We start from the raw sequence: 19,261 nt of genomic DNA, 5'->3' as shown, positions 1-19,261 counted from the left end.
CTACAAAGCAGATGATTTTGGCCGATTTTACTTAAGAGATAAATTGAATTTCTACATGACTTTTCAAATCAAATGAGTTCAATGTCACCAATTTACAACAACAAGCTTATGTTTAGATGCGATTGAAGTTTATTCCCGTTCTTTCCTTTCTTTTATCCCTATTGTTGCAATTTGGCGCTTATCTGAGGTATACAAATTCTAACATTTTAAATAAATTGATTCCGTACACAAGTACTTTGATTAATATTAAGGCTTTACAGATTCAGGGTTATCTTTGAGGAAAAAAGCAAAAAAATAAGATCTTATACAAAACCAATAGTTATGTTTTACCTTATGTCTTGCTTTGGTGCCAATCATTTATCTTGTATCAATGACAAGACAGAATTTTCCCGTAGACTAGCTTTTGGGTCGAAAATTAATGGGACGAAAATACATCCACGAACAATATTGATTTGTGGTCCATTTCCCTCCCCGTCACCTAATGTTACCCTTCAATAAACTGAGTTGACACGAAGGCATAGCAATAAGGTCTCAGTGTGTTTTGGGTGACTAGTACAAAGAAAACAGACAGCGCTATTCCTTTAAAGTGAGATGCATTCAAGGCTTGAAATAAACTTTAATCGTCTTCTAGTAAGATGTGAAAATATTGCGAAAGAGAAAAGTTCATGGGACTGGAGGATTGAAAAGGTAAAAGCTTTAATAAAAGCATTACAATTTTTACTGTAAGATCCTTAAAGGATCATCCACTGGTTTTCCTAGTCCAAATAATTATGACATCTTAGGATACCAGCTTTTATTAGTTGTGTGGCAGTACGGCCTACCTGCATTGTAGAAGGTAGTGAGATTTAAATAGCCAGTTAATTGACTTGGCTAAAGAATTAATTCTTTAGCTGAATCAGTTTGTCGCTGGCTTGTCACCGAGTGGTCTAGGGTTCAATCCTTGGTGGCGGTGTATAATTTTGGGAAGCAAATCATGCTCTCCTGTTACAGTTGGTTAATCAGGGGTCGCGCTGGGCTTCGCCAATGTCACAATTTGTGATTTTTTATTTTATCTGGCGACAAAAAATAGCCAGTTGGCGATTTTCTTGGCGCCTAGGTTTTGCATATCAAAATTGACAGGAAGTTTATCAGCAACAGATATTCTCTCTAATTAAACAATTGTGTTGACACCTGGTCACAGGTAATTGACCATGACCAATATATGACTGAAGGCAATTAAAGGTAATTAGACCATCCTCAAGGGAGGTGTCCATCAGTTGTAAATATATTATTGAGCCAATCAAAACTCTCATCATCTGGTCAAAGGTAAACACAATTACAGCCATGTGCACGTGGCTACATACAAGCTTCACAGCCCTGTTTAACCATTTGATACATTCAGAAACAGGCTTACCTAATAGCAGAGTAAATTAAACCCAATTAGCAATGATTATTCCATCAGGCAGTGCCTAAACACTTCGAAATGAAAGAAGTAATAAAAAATGGATGACACTTGTTTACACTTTTGCCATGTGACTTTTTTAGCGGGAAAATCGGTAAACAAATAGATTGGGGATTCCCAAAATCTAATTTAGGAAATACTATTCTGATATCAAGATAATTAGCAGGGACACAATTAATGGTCCATGGTACAAAATGGTAGAAATTTTATCACTTGAAAAAAAGAATCAAGTTTGTTAAAAACATTAAAAAAAATCAAATTATATTCTAAGATAAATTAGAGAATAAAGGATAAAGGTGAACATGTTTTAAAATCAGGTAATACATGTATATGAGAATAGTAATAGGAAGTCCTTGATAGAAATAAAACACCTGTTTCTGGAGTAGTACACTATTACTTTGCATATGAAAAGTGACAGACTGGAGCTTAAAACCTGCTTCATACATGCATCAAAATGAATCTTGGGTACATGTATGTCAAGAATGGAGAGGTTATTTTGATAAATTGAGGAAGATAATTCATCAGTGGACTTAATACTGTCATATTTAAAAAAAATATATATATAATTTTTGTTGGTACCCTTTGACTCTAATTTCTGAAAATTGGTGACAAAACATGGCTGCTGGCGATTTTTCTGGCGACAGAATTTTGGAAGCCAGAGCAGCCCCTGGTGAATCAATAGTCCTGCTTTACTTTTGTAAAAAAAACAGCAACCAAAAAAACCCATATCCTTGTTTGTGTATTTAAGACTTTTTTCATATTTACAGAATGCAAGCCATTTTAGCAAGTTTCAAGGGGAAGTAACCCACCAACACGACAACTTTGTTAGTGGTCTCATTTGGGAAAGGAAGAAAAGTAAACATTTTTCTATGAAACCTAAAATATTTCTCCTTTGCTTAGTACCTGAGTGGTCTGAAATAAGTTATTCAAAAGCATCCAGGTACTTACCACGGCTCCAACAAATAAAATATTTGAATTTGAGGTCTTCTGCTATCCATTGTTCCACTCTGACAACTTCTTAACCAGTCTGTCAGATTGGAGAGTTACTCCCCTTTGCTTGAAATTAAAAAAAATAATGAAGTCAAAGTTGGGAATATGAAAAAATACTACAGATGTATTTGATAGTATGTTGTGGACAGTTAAAGGACCAAAGTTAGGGTAAGTCAATGATCTTCGATCATCCATCTTCTATGTACTTGTAGCCAATAAGCAATTGTTTACATTTACAGATAATATATATGGAATAAAATGTCGTCCAGTGTGAAAATTTTACATGTACTTGACCCATCAACAATTGTTATGGTTTAGTCCACAAGATCTTTTGTGATTGAGGACTGTTGAAAGTAGTATATGTCCAATAACTAATATATATTTTTTTTAACACTACATGTACATAACAGTACAAATGGGCATTCTACAAAATACTTGGACGACTAACAAAGTGGTAGTCACTACTTCTGCAAAACGTGTGACATTTAAAAGATTAGAGTAAAAACTGGTTGGCTCACGGTCAGTATAATGTATCCAAGTGGGATGCAGCCTGTACATTTGTACACATTAAATATTTGCCTCAACATGTTGAACTATTACAAAGCAGGATTTGTCATCTGGAAATGCATGAAATATCAGTCAGGACGTTGAACCTCATTCAATCAATCAATCAATCTTATTTATCACAACTGTAACATCCCTGAATATGAATTGCTCTTTCTGAAATGTCATCTAACAATAATATTGCTCCTGATTTTATTGTTTCAGTACATTACTGCTCTACAAGACCAGCTGTCACAGATAAAAAAGTCATCAATGTAAGTATACTTCTAGAAGCTTACAATTATTTCAGTGAAGAAACTTAAAAAGATTCTTAGAGCCATACATGGTCTATATTGGGTGCAAAACTCAAAAAAATATTTTGATCAATGATTTTCATTAGAAATTCCTGTTCGAAATCTGATCGATTAGGGATTGGTTTGAACAATTCTTTGTAATAAATTGCTTTTATTGATTAAAATGCATTAAATTGGGCAAGAAGTATATTTTTCTGAGATCTTGAATTATTCCTGACTGAATGTTGTAACCAATTACTTATCAATAAAAATTGATCACTTTTTACTCTTAATGAGTTGAATCGATAACTTTTCAATTAACAGAGCTAATCAATCGATTACCATTTGATTGATTTGTGTATAACACCCAATCAGCAATATTTCATGAACATGACATAATGATGAAATGAAAAATAGGATGGGACACAAGAATTAGAGGATCAAAAAATTTTGATTGCCACTAGAAATACGGAGAAGGGGGTAGAGTCAGGCAATTTAGCCTCCTGCAACAAAGGTTCCTATTCCTATTGAATAGCAGAATTCTTTAACGTGCACGGAACATGGCATCTTTCCAAACATGTTGCACCACTATGGATTGTGGTCAGGTTTTCTGTATTATGGCCTGACAATCCTAGCAGGTAGCATTCCAGGGTTATCAACCTGGGGCACACAACCAAGTTGCTTTGTGAGCAGAGCCCCTAGCCCAGGGCCAGGGTTCTGAGCACTATTTAGTCGCCTTTTATGACAAGCTTAGTGCTGCTGCGGGCCTATTCTGTTGACACCTGGACCAACACCAGGCAATTAACATTTGAGTTGTGACCGATAAGTAATTGATGATCAGCTTGATCAATTAGTCATGTCAGGAAATATAAAAAAGTAACTGTGACAGTTATATTAGTTTGAAAGCCACATATTAGCAAAAATAAATAACACAATAATACATTGTATAATACATATGGAAGCACAACATGATAGATGTATAAATTTGGCTTTCAAGACAGAGCAAGTCTCATTTAGGATAATGATATAATAGAACATAAAAATCTATATGTATCTTTATCACAATTTCATTTTGTAATCCGCGAAGTGAGGAAATTTAATATATGTTATAGTTTTTTTTTAAATTGCAGTTGTATAACAGTATCATGCTGATGCCGTTGTCCTTAGATTTTCATGTCCAGACAATAATTTGAGTTAAAGTGTATAATTCTTTATGAAATTATACTACAAGGTGCCATCCACAAAGGAAGCCTGGGATTGATTTTGTGTGTATTATTTAAAGACAAAAAGGGGCAAAAATTAGGCATTTCTTTATATTTTTATATTTTTTATATCCAGATAATAACTTGATGATATGATAAGCGAATGAATTACCAACGAAATCCACAAAAATTTGTACCCCATGTACAATAATATTTTCACAGTATTGATGTCTGCACAATAATTTTGAATAAAATTAAATGGATCTCTTTGAAATTGTACCACAAAAGGAGGGCTGGGATGATTTTGGGGGTTATGACTTAAACCATTTAGGAATTGGTGGCAAAATGATTGATTTTGGGATAATAAGTTGAGTACAAGTGACTACAGTGTACAAGGTGCCACAGAAGGAAGGCTAGGATTGATTTTGGGATAATAAGTTGAGTACAAGTGACTACAGTGTACAAGGTGCCACAGAAGGAAGGCTAGGATTGATTTTGGGATAATAAGTTGAGTACAAGTGACTGCAGTGTACAAGATGTTACAGAAGGAAGGCTACGATTGATTTTGGGATAATAAGTTGAGTACAAGTGACTACAGTGTACAAGGTGCCACAGAAGGATTGTTTGGATTGATAGTGGGGCTTATTGAGGAATAATGGACAAAGAAGGGGCCACTTTGATTCTGTTAAAATTATTTTCCTGTGTCAAATATTTAATCATAAAATCAATATTGAGAGCTGTATAAAGCTTGAATGGTGTGTTCATACTTGCCCCAACTTTTCAGGGTTTGACCTCTGCAGTCATATCACACTGTTCCCTGCAAAGGATTTTATTACAGTTATTACTATAAAATACAGATTCAGTTTGATCAGATTATTTCTATAAATGCTTTGACCATTTTATATTGTTTTACCCCCAATTTTTTTAAAGATGAATATGAGTTATCTTTCTTGAAATATCATAGTTGTGTTTATTAGTTATTTATGTATTTAATATGGAGTCTAGATAAAAAGTTTCAATTTCTTTTTTAGTTGTTTTTTTTTATCCCCCCTTTTTTGGCCAAATGAAGATGCAAGATAAGATAAGAAAACTTTATTTTGATTTTGCATGTATATAACAATAACAGTAAGGTCTATAAAGGATTTTACCTCCAAAAGTGATGCATGGGAGGACTTCTACAGATTAATTTTATTCTTGTTTACTACAGAGGCTTGAAGAAGCAATCAAAAGATAGTACATGTTGGCCATTACCAGTAATACATGTACATAAACTGGAACATTCAGTGTATGAATCTTTTTAAATTGGCCCAATAGTTGTTCTTTTCTATTTAACAGGATAGCTAACAGAAACCTAATTGATTTCAGGTTTAATAATTTTTCAAAAAGACACAAACATTTAAAACTTAATGACAAGAACAATTTCTTGTAATTATCTACATCTCCATAGGTGGATTCTTTTAAACAATGCGTCTGATCATAGGTCACACAATCACAAACTAATTGTTCCAACAAATGCGACTTCATTGTTGTAATAAACATGCAACAAATAAACAATGTCAGATGTTCAAATGGGCAGGAGAATTGTGTTCCCGCGATGGCACAAAATTTAGCAGTGTCACACAGTTGGAACATTCCTTCCCCATCATTAGTTTAATGCAAAATATTTCAGCTAGTAATCAGTCCTGAGAGTATCTAGTTGAGCATTATTCTCTTAATTTCAGGAAACCATGTCAGGATGTTATGAATGAATATAATAGAAAAGTGGAATTTCTTAAAGGTCTGATGCAAGCAGAAAAAATGGTAATAATAAGCTATTACTTTAATTTGTTTTGGTGTAAGAAATTTAGTAAAATTAGTAAAAATATCCACAGTCTGTACCTTTATCTGTTGATCAGATCTTTCAGTGTAATGTTGCGTCACACACGGTTTGTCTGTTGATGTGATCACGCAGTGTTATGTTGCTAAACACACGGTTTGTCTGTTGATGTGATCACACAGTGTTATGTTGCTAAACACACAGTTTGTCTGTTAATGTGATCATGCAGTGTTATGTTGCTAAACACACAGTTTGTCTGTTGATGTGGTCACACAGTGTTATGTTGCTAAACACACGGTTTGTCTGTTGATGTGATCACACAGTGTTATGTTGCTAAACACACCATTTGTCTGTTGATGTGATCACACAGTGTTATGTTGCTAAACACACGGTTTGTCTGTTGATGTGATCACACAGTGTTATGTTGCTAAACACACAGTTTGTCTGTTAATGTGATCATGCAGTGTTATGTTGCTAAACACACAGTTTGTCTGTTGATGTGTGGTCACACAGTGTTATGTTGCTAAACACACGGTTTGTCTGTTGATGTGATCACACAGTGTTATGTTGCTAAACACACAGTTTGTCTGTTAATGTGATCATGCAGTGTTATGTTGCTAAACACACTGTTTGTCTGTTGATTTGGTTGTATACTTTAAACCATTTCATCCAGTTTCAGTGTGTTATACTTCCAAATAATGAATGAGTATGCTAAAGCTCTTTTATTTTGCAGTTTTCTCCCTTTAACCACATTATAAAAAGATGTGATTTTAACATTCATGTCCAAATAATGTTCATGTGATCTGATGTCAGGTTAATGCCAGTGTTATAATCAATATTGTATTTGATTTCTATTCACTATAATTTTCAATCTCTACAATAAAAATGTGCAGGTAGCAATATGTATCTTGAATGGATATTGAAATACAATGGAAATGAATATCAATATGATTGTTATTTCTTTTTCACAACTGACAAAAATGTAGGTTTATGGTATATATTACTGTGGTATAACTAAATGTATTCTTTATTATGAGTCCAAGTAAGGTTATGTCACCACTTTGTGTCATCTTTGTTCTATAATGTTCAGCATATACTAAATAAGAACTACTTACATAAATTGAACCAAATAAAAGTAGTTTTGAAGCAGTGGTGGACCTCTATTAGCAATCTATTGTTTGATTGCTGTTAGCTTTTGATATACAAATTTCAAAGATTTAACTAGGATTCTACAGTTTTGAGAGTATATAAGAATCAACTTGTCTGTCTTTCCATCCCCCATTCAGTTAACAAATCCTGCAAACCCAACCGCTCCTGATTCTTTCAGTGGATTTTAATGAAATTTTATAGTAAGGGTAGGCATCATTGATAGATGTGTATGAAGGTAGACACATATTGCTTGATGTCTGCATAGGAAGATAATCCATCTTAAGAATCTTCCTTGTTAAAACCTCATCAATTCACCTCCTAAACCACACAATGGATTTTAATTAAATTGTATTTGAAGTTTAGGTACCATATATAGATGTGCTTGAAGGAAGATAGCCCACCTTAAGGGGTTTTGCATGTTAAAAATATTATAACTGCAACTCCTCCTCAAAGCACTTGATGGATTTTAATGAAATTATATAGAAAGATTAGGTAAACGGAAAAAAAGTCACAGGGAAAAAAGTCATAGGAAAAAAAGTCAGAGTAAATATAGTCAAAAGAAAAAGTCACATGCAATATATATTGTGTAAGGAAATAGTCAACTACATGTAGAGAAAAAAGTCACATTATAAAATGCCAGAAAAACTCATTTACTCAAAAATATCCCTTTTCCTGGATATGGTTTCATATAACTGTCAATTGTTGCCATTTGGTCTCTGTATTGCAGCCATTACAATTTGCAATGACTATAAGTTAAATGCAAAACTTACAAATTTCACTATAGATCATGTCTGGGTATTGTCACCCTTGGTCAGGAAGTGTGTGGCTTTTTCTTTTACTGGTAACATGAACATTAAATGTGTGATAATTGTTGAAAATGCAAGTAAATTAGGAAATTAAAGGCTTCCTTGTCATTAGAAAAAAAACTAAAAAATTTGATTTTTAAAAAGTAAATTTTATCAAAATACATTTTTTACACTAATAACAATGTTTTATTTGGATGAATTAAGATTAAACCGCAAGTCTATTGTAACTTAAAAATAGAAAAAAAAGTATGAAAGAAGTAACAAAAATAAAAAAACAAACACAAATAGAAATAGAAAAAAAAGAACAAAAATTCCAACAAAATATATTGTGACTTTTTCCTTAAAATATATGACCGTTTTCTGGCATATAACTGACCATTACATTACCTTACATTTTTTATGCAAATTGTATATTGTGACTTTATTTCCTGTGACTTTTTTTCGTGTGACTTTCTTTCCTATGTCTTTATCTGTGACTTTTTTTCCTACATTCAAAGATTAGGCATCTTGTGTAAATGTGCGTTAAGGGAAATACACTTGAAGTGGAGAGAATTAAGTTGTGACATAATGTAATGCTATGGGACATTCTCTTTGTGATCTTGTTTGTCACTATTCTCACTATAGCCCACAACAACAGAAAAGGCTATTGCGGCAGACAAACTTCCCAATGTCAAGGTTTCATCAAAGGGACATAACTCTTCTGAACTACAGAAGAAAACAGTTGCCAGACATCATAAAGATTTGAGAGAAGAACTTTTAGGTCATGAACAGACCAATGATGGTAGTATTTTTCTACTAGGATTAGTAAAAATCTATTTACAAAACACAAAGTTTTTGATACATTTAAATTATTTACCAAAAGAAAACACTCTCAACACACATAGGAAACACTCTCGGTACACATAGGAAACACTCTCAGTACACATAGGAAACACTCTCAACACACATAGGATACACTCTCAGTACACATAGAAAACACTCTCCACACACATAGGACACACTCTCAGTACACATAGGAAATACTCTCAACACACATAGGATACACTCTCAGTACACATAGAAAACACTCTCAACACACATAGGATACACTCTCAGTACACATAGGATACACTCTCAGTACACATAGAAAACACTCTCAACACACATAGGATACACTCTCAGTACACATAGGAAACACCATCAATACACAAAGGAAAAACTTTCAACACACATAGGAAGCTCTCTCAGCACATATAGAAAAATACTACCAACATACATAGGAAACACTCTAAATGCACATAGGAAACACTTTCAACACACATAGGAAACACTCTCAACACACGTAGGATACACTCTCAGTACACATAGAAAACACTCTTAACACATATAGGATACACTCTCAGTACACATAGGAAACACTCTCAATACACATAGGATACACTCTCAGTACACATAGAAAACACTCTCAACACACATACGATACACTCTTAGTACACATAGAAAACACTCTCAACACACATTGGATACACTCTCAGTACACATAGGAAACACCATCAATACACAAAGGAAAAACTTTCAACACACATAGGAAGCTCTCTCAGCACATATAGAAAAATACTACCAACATACATAGGAAACACTCTAAATACACATAGGAAACACTTTCAACACATAGGAAACACTCTCAGTACACATCGGAAACACTCTCAGTACACATAGGAAACACTCTCAGTACACATAGGAAACACTCTCAACACACGTAGGATACACTCTCAGTACACATAGAAAACACTCTCAACACACATAAGGATACACTCTCAGTACACATAGGAAACACCATCAATACACATAGGAAAAACTTTCAACACACATAGGAAGCTCTCTCAGCACATATAGAAAAATACTACCAACACACATAGGAAACACTCTTCAATACACATTGGAAACACACTCAACGCACAAAGCAAGATCTCTCAATACGCATAGGAAAGACTCTCAATACACATAGGAAACATTTTCAACACACATAGGAAACTCTTTCACCACACATATGAAGCACTCCCAATGCCTGTAGAAAACACTCTCAACATGCATAGGGAACATTCCCAATTCAGGTTACAGACCACCAATTCAACCAATGAGCATTTGGAACGTACGCAAAAATAGTCCTACGCAGAAATTACCCCTGTTCCTCATAGTGCTGTGAAAAAAGTTCTCATCTTATTTAAAAAAATTTAAACAGTTTCTGATAGAAAAAACATTTCTGTACATTTTATATGTGCATTTTGCTTCTTGTGATGTGAAGCCTAATCTCCATAATGGTTTCTAAATATACCTCTATCTTATGAAAACACTGGGATTTTCCATGCTATTTATAGACCCTTCACTTCTGGTGACCAGTACTGCACTGCAAGTCTGCTAACCCCATATGCCATTCTGAGGATTGTGAGCTGACATACATAGAATCGTGCTGATATATAGTCCTCTGCAGGTTAAAGTTAAGGTAAAGTCCATAGAAGCCATTGAATATTGTGAAATTAGCACAGAAGCCTATGGGAAGTGGAATTAGTGGTTTCTAGCCTTCATGTAGGAAAGAGTAATCAAGGGAACCAAGGTTATAGCGGTAATCAAAAGAATGTAATCCAGGGACAAAGACCAGACATGGAAAACAGACATACAAAACAAAGAACATAAAGTAACCAAAATCATACATACAAAGTAACAAAAGTAAATGAGCAACTCGGACTCCACTAAAAACTGGAAGCATGGACCAGGTGCACCGGTAGGGTAAGCGTTCTCTGCTTTTCTAGAAACACCCGACGAGTTGCTCATAAAAAGTCAAGTCCGGGGTAGACAAACGAGGGAAGGAAAACTATGACCCGTTGAATACATCAGTTTTCATGGTGCTGATGGATACACCATAATGATCCACGAGTTCATGATAACGGCCATAAAACTTCTGTAGTGATGACTTCAATCTTGTAGCAACATAACTCTGTTCCAGAAGCCTATTTGTTAAGGTTCTAGCACGATACAAAAAGTCTGTGTAGTTTTGGCAAGCTCTGGCATAACGTATGAGTTGTGATATGAACACTCCATACGTAGGAGCCGAAGGGATGTTGCCACAGATGAAAGGGAAGTTGACAATTCTGAATGAAAAGTCATCACGTTTGTTGTAAAGTTTGGTCAATAGTTTTCCTTTACCATCGATTTCTAAGTGTAGGTCAAGATATGAGGCTGAAACACTATCAACACACATAGGGAACATTCCCAATTCATGTAGAAAACACTCTCAACACACATAGGAAATACACTCAACATACAAAGGAAGATCAGTACACATAGGAAACGCTCTCAATACACATAGGAAAATTACTCAACACATATAGGGAACACTCTCAATGCACATAGAAAACACTCTCAACACACATAGAAAACACTTTCAGTACACATAGGAAACGCTCTCAACACACATAGAAACACTATCAATGCACATAGGAAACACTTTCAGCACATATACAAAACTCTCAACACACATAGGGAATACTCAATACACATTGAAACACTCTCAGTACACATAGGAAACACTCTCAACACACAAAGGAAACACTCTCAACTCACATAGGAAACACTCTCAATACACATAGGAAGCTCTCTCAGCACATATAGAAAACACTCTCAACACACATTTGAAACACTGTCAATACACGTAGGAAACACTTTCAGCACATATAGTAAACTCTCGACACACATAGGGAACACTCCTCAATACATATTAGAAACACATTCAACACACAAAGGAAGATCTCTCAATACGCATAGGAAACACTCTCAACACACATAGAAACACTCTTAATGCACATAGGAGACACTTTCAGCACATATAGAAAACACTCACAACGCACATAGGGAACATTCCCAATTCATGTAGGAAACACACTCAACACACAAAGGAAGATCTCTCAGTACACATAGGAAACCCTCTTAATACACACAGGAAACACACTCAACACACAAAGGAAGATCTCTCAATACACATTGGAAAATTACTCAATACATATAGGAAATACTCTCAATACACATACGAAACACTCTCAATACACATAGCTTCTTAGCAATATACATATTGGTATTTAAAGTAAAAATCTTTTGATATATAAATTGTTATCTGATATAATCTCAGGCTACTTTATTATACACAAAGTATGATCACACTTGATAAGTTTTATACATGTTTGTATTTTAATTTTTATTCTACAGGTCTACGACAGAGAAATGTAAAAACTGATGAAGACATTGATATTGTAATACAACATCAGCATCAGATGCATGAGAAACTGGCTGAGGAAATGTTGATGTTAACACGTAACTTGAAGGAGAGTATAAGAGATTCTGGCCAAATAGTTAGAGAGGATAATAAGGTATAGCCACTGAGTAAGGTTAAAATTGGTAGGAGAAATCACACTCCACTGAAAACACAGGTGCCACTAGTAAGGTTAGAATTGGTAGGAGAAATCACCGCTAAAACCACAGGTGCCACTTAGTAAGGTTAAAATTGGTAGGAGAAATCAGCAACACTGAAACCACAGGTGCCACTAGTAAGGTTAAAATTGGTAGTAGAAATCACCAACTCCACTGAAACCACAAGTGCCAATTAGTAAGGTTAAAATTGGTAGGAGAAATCACCAACTCCACTGAAACCACAGGTGCCATTGGTTTGAAACCTTTAAAAATGTGTTTTTTTAAGTATAATGCCCTTTACAAATAATCCATTTTTGGTGTGGCAGAGGTGACTTAACAGTTGACTGCAGTTGCTCAAAGTATCCATTTAAACTGTGTGTGGAACATTGGCATACATGTATATCTCAACTGATGCACAGCCAAGGTTTAGAAATCTTAGCCAGAAGGAAAGACTGTTCCTCTAAATCAAATGACTACTGGATTTAATTTTTTTAAGGAGAACACTTTGGGTCATTTAGTAAAAGATTCTTGTTAAATGGTTTATTCTATCTTGTTTCCTCTTGAAAGAATCAAAATGATGTGTGTTTACTTTTGTAGACTACACATCCTACTTTTCAACATTTAAAAATTAGATAAATTTCAGATATGAAGAATTAATTCATTGTTGTTCAGTTTGCTCTCTATCTTTATGGCCTAATCATATTTTACTTTTTTATAATGCTGATCAAGGGCAAGGATAATTTGGTGTATTTTGAACAAATAAAGTTTTTATATACCCTGCAAACAAAATTTGGGGGTAGGTAGAAATGATCCCCTCTTTCTGTCCTTTTGTCCACATTAATTATAAGGGCAACTCCACCCAAAGTGCTCAGGGGATTTCAATGCAATTTTGTAGGAAATGTGTATTAAGGAATGTAATAACTGCTTGAGGACCCCCAAGGGAAATAATCAAACAAAAATGTTTTACATACTAAAAACTTCTAACACAACTCCTGGGAAAAGTGGAATTTTTTGCATCTTAGAATTAATTACTGCTGTAGACTTCAAAGGGAGATAATAGAGTTTTATGTTAATTCCATTTAAAGCATTGGGCATTATCCATGTCAGGTTATTTTCAATATTTCTACTCCTTTCTGTCACAGAAACAAATGTGATCTAATCTATGTGATTAAACACAGACACTTTGGACCTCTAAAATACCTGAAGAGACTGGCAAACATGGCTACCTCAGTTGTCCTGTTGGCTTGTAAAATACCTGAAGGGACTGGCTGGCATGCCTACCTCAGTTGTCCTGTGGGATTCTAAAATACCTGAAGGGCTGGCTGACATGCCTACCTCAGTTGTCCTGTGGGCTTCTGAAATTCCTGAAAGGACTGGCAAACATGCCTACCTCAGTTGTCCTGTGGGCTTCTAAAATTCCTGAAGGGACTGGCTTACATGCCTACCTCAGTTACCCTGTGGGCTGCTATAATACCTGAAGGGACTGGCTTACGTGCCTACCTCAGTTATCCCATGGGCTTTTAACATATCTGAATGGACTGGATAACATACCTACCTTAGTTGTCCTGTGGGCTTCTAAAATACCTGAAGGGACTGGATAACATGCCTACCATAGATGTCCTGTGGGCTTCTAAAATATCTGAAGGGATTGGATAACGTCTACCTCAGACCCTTCAAAATGTTGTCTTTGGAAACTGATGGTAGAATGTAATTGAATTCAGTCACTCATAGATAGTATATAATGACTGAATCAATACACTGACCCCAAGAATTACATTTAAAATTCTAGTAAGTATATATGCTTTTAGGAGGGGGATTCTTTTTAAAAAATATCTTCTTACAGTAATTGAAAACAGTGTTGATAAAGGGGATACTCTAGCAAAAATAATATAGAATATGGAAAGGGGTGAAGGTTTACTTGAGGAGCATTTGTTGATTTGCATTAATAAGATTGTCGTTTTCCTTTGAAAAGTAAATAGTGGAGAAAGAAACTCATTATTAAATTGGCTAATCGGTTATCACTAAACTAACACATGATGATGATGAAAGGTGCAGAGTTTTCATAAGTTTTTTGTACAATTTTGTATATAATTACATTGTATGCAGAAAAACTATAGGAATGCACATATGTGTGTGTCTGATTCATTTTATAAAGACAATTATTTTTACATAAACTAAATACATTTGTGATACATAATTGAATATTTGTATTAAGTACTTGATGTTGAGATAATTACATCATGAAATTTAAGATAAAAGGCCAATAAAAACTTGGTTTTATATTTATTTATGTCTTCCGATTTATATAAGCTGTCTGAACATTATATAAAATAAATGGAGTGTTGGATTATTTTGTTGTGAAATATGAAATAAATCATTCACATCCACTTAATGTAAACTACTGCATTGTTACACTGGCTTGTATATACATTGTATATTTTGTCTGAGATTTTTGGTATGAAGTACAACTTGATTTAAGAGCCATGCTTCATCTACAGATATTGCTATACAAGATAGTAAGGACACAAGTCGGTAATTACTTCTCTTAATGGTAACTTAAAAAAGACACAACTGTGAAAATAAATTTTGAGAGGGTATACTAGTAATAAGCTCTTTAAATATCCAACATGGATAGGTTTAGTACACAGAATGAAGCCACAGTGTTTTAGTGCTTTTGAATTTTTTAATAATTGCAAAGTGTGGTAAATAATTTATTATATAAATCAGGTTAGACAAGTTTCACTACTTGGCTGGTAAATTATACCATTCTTATAAATATTGCAAATTTCAGTATACTCTACACGTTTCAAGGAGAAACCTCTCAAAGATTTTTTTAAGATAAAACTTAATGGACTGAGAAGCTTATGTAGATGTTTGCGAAGAACATAATTTGAGTATCATCATTTTGAATGTAAATGCTGCTATGTATATAATAACTAGTGTATATACTTGTATAACTCTCATGCATGATGTTTAGTTGGATTTATAGTTTAAATAAATTTAATTGTAAACATTGTTTGATTGATATTTTACTCCATATTTCAGAAATTAGAAGAAAGTGTTAAAATTACAGATAGGAACTTTGATAAATTGAAGAAGGAAAGTGATCGTTTAGAGAAACATACTCAGACCTGCTCCTGGTGGATATGGATTATGCTAGTTATCGTCACATTAACTTTCCTTGCTATGATTATGTTTATGAAATTATTCTCTAAAAAGAATTGATTAATATATAATGCAAACCCATTTATTCAAACCGTTGAAATGGTCTTAAAGAATAAAGTGCAATACACGTTTTGTGCCAATAATTTGATTACATTAGTGGGTAAGATGGGAAGTTCTACAGATGTAATAAATTTGTGTGTTATAAAATATTATTTAAGGTACAATCATGATAAAGATGAGATTTATTGGCAAGCAATTAGGTAACCAGCTTATCTTAGTCTAGTCATTGCTATAGTCATCCTAAAGTCACCCAGACAATCCCCTCTGTATCATGTGCACCTTTAAATTCAGGAAACCTATTACCACCATTTATAATCAGTCACTTCCACATTATTTGTTTGATACTCAGTGGTCGATTTCACAAAAAAATCTAATTGTAAAATTTAGTCATAGGTTATGACGTCACACACACTCACCACACCCCTCCCCCTCCTCTCCCCCGAGGTTAGACATATATGAACATTTGTTGATACAACTCCTTTGTTTGAATTCCATAGAAATGACAATTAACTATATAGTGTTTTTGCTCATTGATAATTAATTCGTCCGTTTTCTTTGTTTTTCTTTGACAGACGGGTGCACGCGACGGACCCACCGACCGTGTCTCTCATGGGTAAATTAGCTAATCTCAACATGCAGAGTAAAAATAGTCCAGAGGGTCAATGAATGAATTCAACTTTTTGTAGGGACCACATCATTGTATGAAAATGTATATTAATACATTCAAATTATACAAAAACTTAAGAATTAATTACTATATAATGGAATGTTCGGGGTGATAACTGTTAATTGCGCGTGGTTAATTGGCGCCCTGTAATACGACACATATTGACCCGTTTGTGGTAAGTTGACACACTTCCGCGAGGTAGGGCTTGGGTAGAACAAAAGAATTTTCCCCGCGGAAATGAATATTGAGCATGATCTGCGCATGCTAATCGACTATCCTTCAGTTAGCACAAAAGGGTCTATTACTCATTCACCTATATTGTTATTCCACAGCTTTTGGCTGTGAAATGGAATAAATATGTTCTTACACTCATCATCTATTAAATATCTGGAATTTCTTCCACTCGTGTGAGGAACTCCGTGGAGCGCAGCGGAACGAGTCAAAAGACGGAATTTCTCACACTCATGAAAGAAATCCCAGGTCTTTAATAGAGACTTGTGTAAAAATCTATTTTTCTATAATTTGTCGTTTTGTGTCTTCGTCGACATCACATCTTTGACGATGTTTATTTTGTCACACTTGTACAATATTTTTGTTTGATAGAAGCTTTGAAATTCTTACTGCATAGTTATTTCAATGATATACATTTTGAATATCAATTGAACTTTTGTTTTTGTTTGGCAACTTTGTTGATACCGGTATAAAGTTTTCTGTTACTTTTGGTCTTATTGGTTTGTTGTCCGACCGCGTTTTTTTTTAATGCGGCTGGACTGATTGTTAGATAATGTCCTTATTGCAGCTACTGGCGGATCCTCCACTTTTGAACGTAGCGGATTGGGCTAGACTAGATGGAATAATTTAAGAGCAAACATTTAAGCCTCATGTTTTTGGCAATGTTGTAAACGTTAACTGTAACATCATGATCCACTGATTCTTGGTTTTCGTGCGGTAACTTTAGTATTACTAGTAGTTGATGGATCTTGCTGAAAATTGTCAAAAAGGTCCCGTGCTTCAAATGCCAGATTGGGATTTATTTTGGGGAATTAAGAACAAAAGAGGTCAAAAACAAGTATTTTTATAAACCTGCAAAAAATCGTGCATGTATTTTAAACATTTATTGTAGTGACAATTTATTTACTTCAGTTTAATATATGATTTATGAAAATGTACCACAAGGTGCCATAAACCACCAAAATAAGGCTGATATTAAGGGTTGTGACTTAAGTACTTCTCCGTCTAAGAATTGGGAAAATGTGTATAAGGTGTGGCACATGAAGGTTAAAAAAGAGATTGTATTGCATTAACCAAGTAATTATACCTGATAACCTCTAGAAATAACCATTAACGTGTTTGTAAATTTTGCCTTTTTAAGATATTGATAGGTCAAATTTAGTTGAAATGCATTGTGGAAAAATGATGGGTAATTTTGACGCACTTTTTCCTTATGTAAGCAGTGAACAAATTTCTACGTCACAGATGCTTGGGGATAAATTTAAATTGCTTTCAGTTTTTTCTATATGTATTAAATATATTTGAGGCAGAAAAGACCAAATTGAGAATTATGATGTGCCACCCATTGCCTGATTCTTTCACAGAATGGTATTTAAATCATTTAGGAATGATAAAAAAAGGACCAGAAACAAGCATTTTCCTGTAGTCTGGTTCATAACTTGAATACAAGTAAATTCAATGGATCTCCTTTAAATTGCATCACAGGATATACCCCAAAATGATATGGAATTGTTATTCTGGCAGTAGAAAAGTTTTTTTAATAACAAAAGGAGGCTGTTAACGTCATGTCTATTTTGTTTTATCGTTTTATACTGACCATGTGGGACAATTTCTTGCAGAAATGAAAAATAAACAAGTTTCCATCGACTACGGTCTCCCGGTCAAATTAGATACGGTCAACAATTGAATTCCGTTCATCAATCATATACCTTAGGGAATATTTTATTTCTTTTTGTTGATGATAACAAACATCCCATGATCTGCTGTGTCTCAATTAATACTGGCCATTCCCCCTATCATTTTAAATTACAATTTAATCATATTACTGGAAAATTGTACTGGAAATGTAGAACCACAGAAGCCACTTACTGAGAATTTACTGTAACGAAACTGTAAAGACGAAAACAAAAATTGTTAGAAAGGATCGTCAGGGGTGGATTAAATTGAATATAAGTTCTAAATTGACTTTTTTCTTTATGATAATAAGAACTTTTGATGTTAGTGTTATGGTTTATTAAAGACACAAGTGCAGACTTATAAAACACCAAATTGCTTCTGATTATCTCGGGTCTGTGTTAGATGATGAACAAGATAATGACTTTAGCTAAAGGGGGTTACATTTCATTCCCCTGCAGACATAACTCTCTATCAGGGAGGTCTAGACTTTCTCACTTTTTCATGTAGAATAAGTTTGATTTCATTAAATTTGCCCAGTGTTGTCTGGTGTACAAGTAACCTTATGGATTCAAATCAATGTCGGCACGTGCTATGAAAGTACATTATGATTGTAACTAATTTAGATCTGCAGTTGTTATCATAAAAATAATTTTGTGTGAAATTGCTTTGATGTTTTTGGTGCACATTGCTTTGATTCAATCACATAAATTCAAGTTTTAATAGGAAATTGTATAATTTTCACCGGATACAATCTTCGTCTTATTTCTTCCTACTGCTGGTT

The 19,261-nt window shown here is 34.2% G+C and overlaps 1 protein-coding gene across 2 annotated transcripts; it reads left to right on the top strand.

Annotated features, from left to right (window-relative positions):
* Positions 1-478: 478 nt before the first annotated feature.
* Positions 479-17,231, top strand: LOC148623172 (vesicle transport protein USE1-like). 2 transcript variants are annotated; one of them, XM_088573748.1, is made up of 6 exons: positions 479-687; positions 3,200-3,249; positions 6,191-6,269; positions 8,865-9,021; positions 12,480-12,640; positions 15,726-17,231. In XM_088573748.1, the coding sequence occupies exons 1-6, from the start codon at positions 592-594 to the stop codon at positions 15,903-15,905; spliced, it is 723 nt and encodes a 240-aa protein (XP_088429874.1). In that variant the 5' UTR covers positions 479-591; the 3' UTR covers positions 15,906-17,231. The 2 variants fall into 2 exon arrangements, with proteins under 2 accessions (XP_088429874.1, XP_088429876.1); XM_088573750.1 differs by lacking the exon at positions 479-687 and adding an exon at positions 2,219-2,296.
* The last annotated feature ends 2,030 nt before the right edge of the window (positions 17,232-19,261 follow it).

Source organism: Perna viridis, chromosome 3 (assembly GCF_037379345.1).
Source record: "Perna viridis isolate PV_CMFRI_1.1 ecotype Kerala chromosome 3, ASM3737934v1, whole genome shotgun sequence".
In the NCBI taxonomy this organism is placed as follows: Eukaryota; Metazoa; Mollusca; class Bivalvia; order Mytilida; family Mytilidae; genus Perna; species Perna viridis.
Note: the sequence above shows the minus strand (reverse complement) of the source record. Positions and strands in the feature narration are given on the sequence as shown.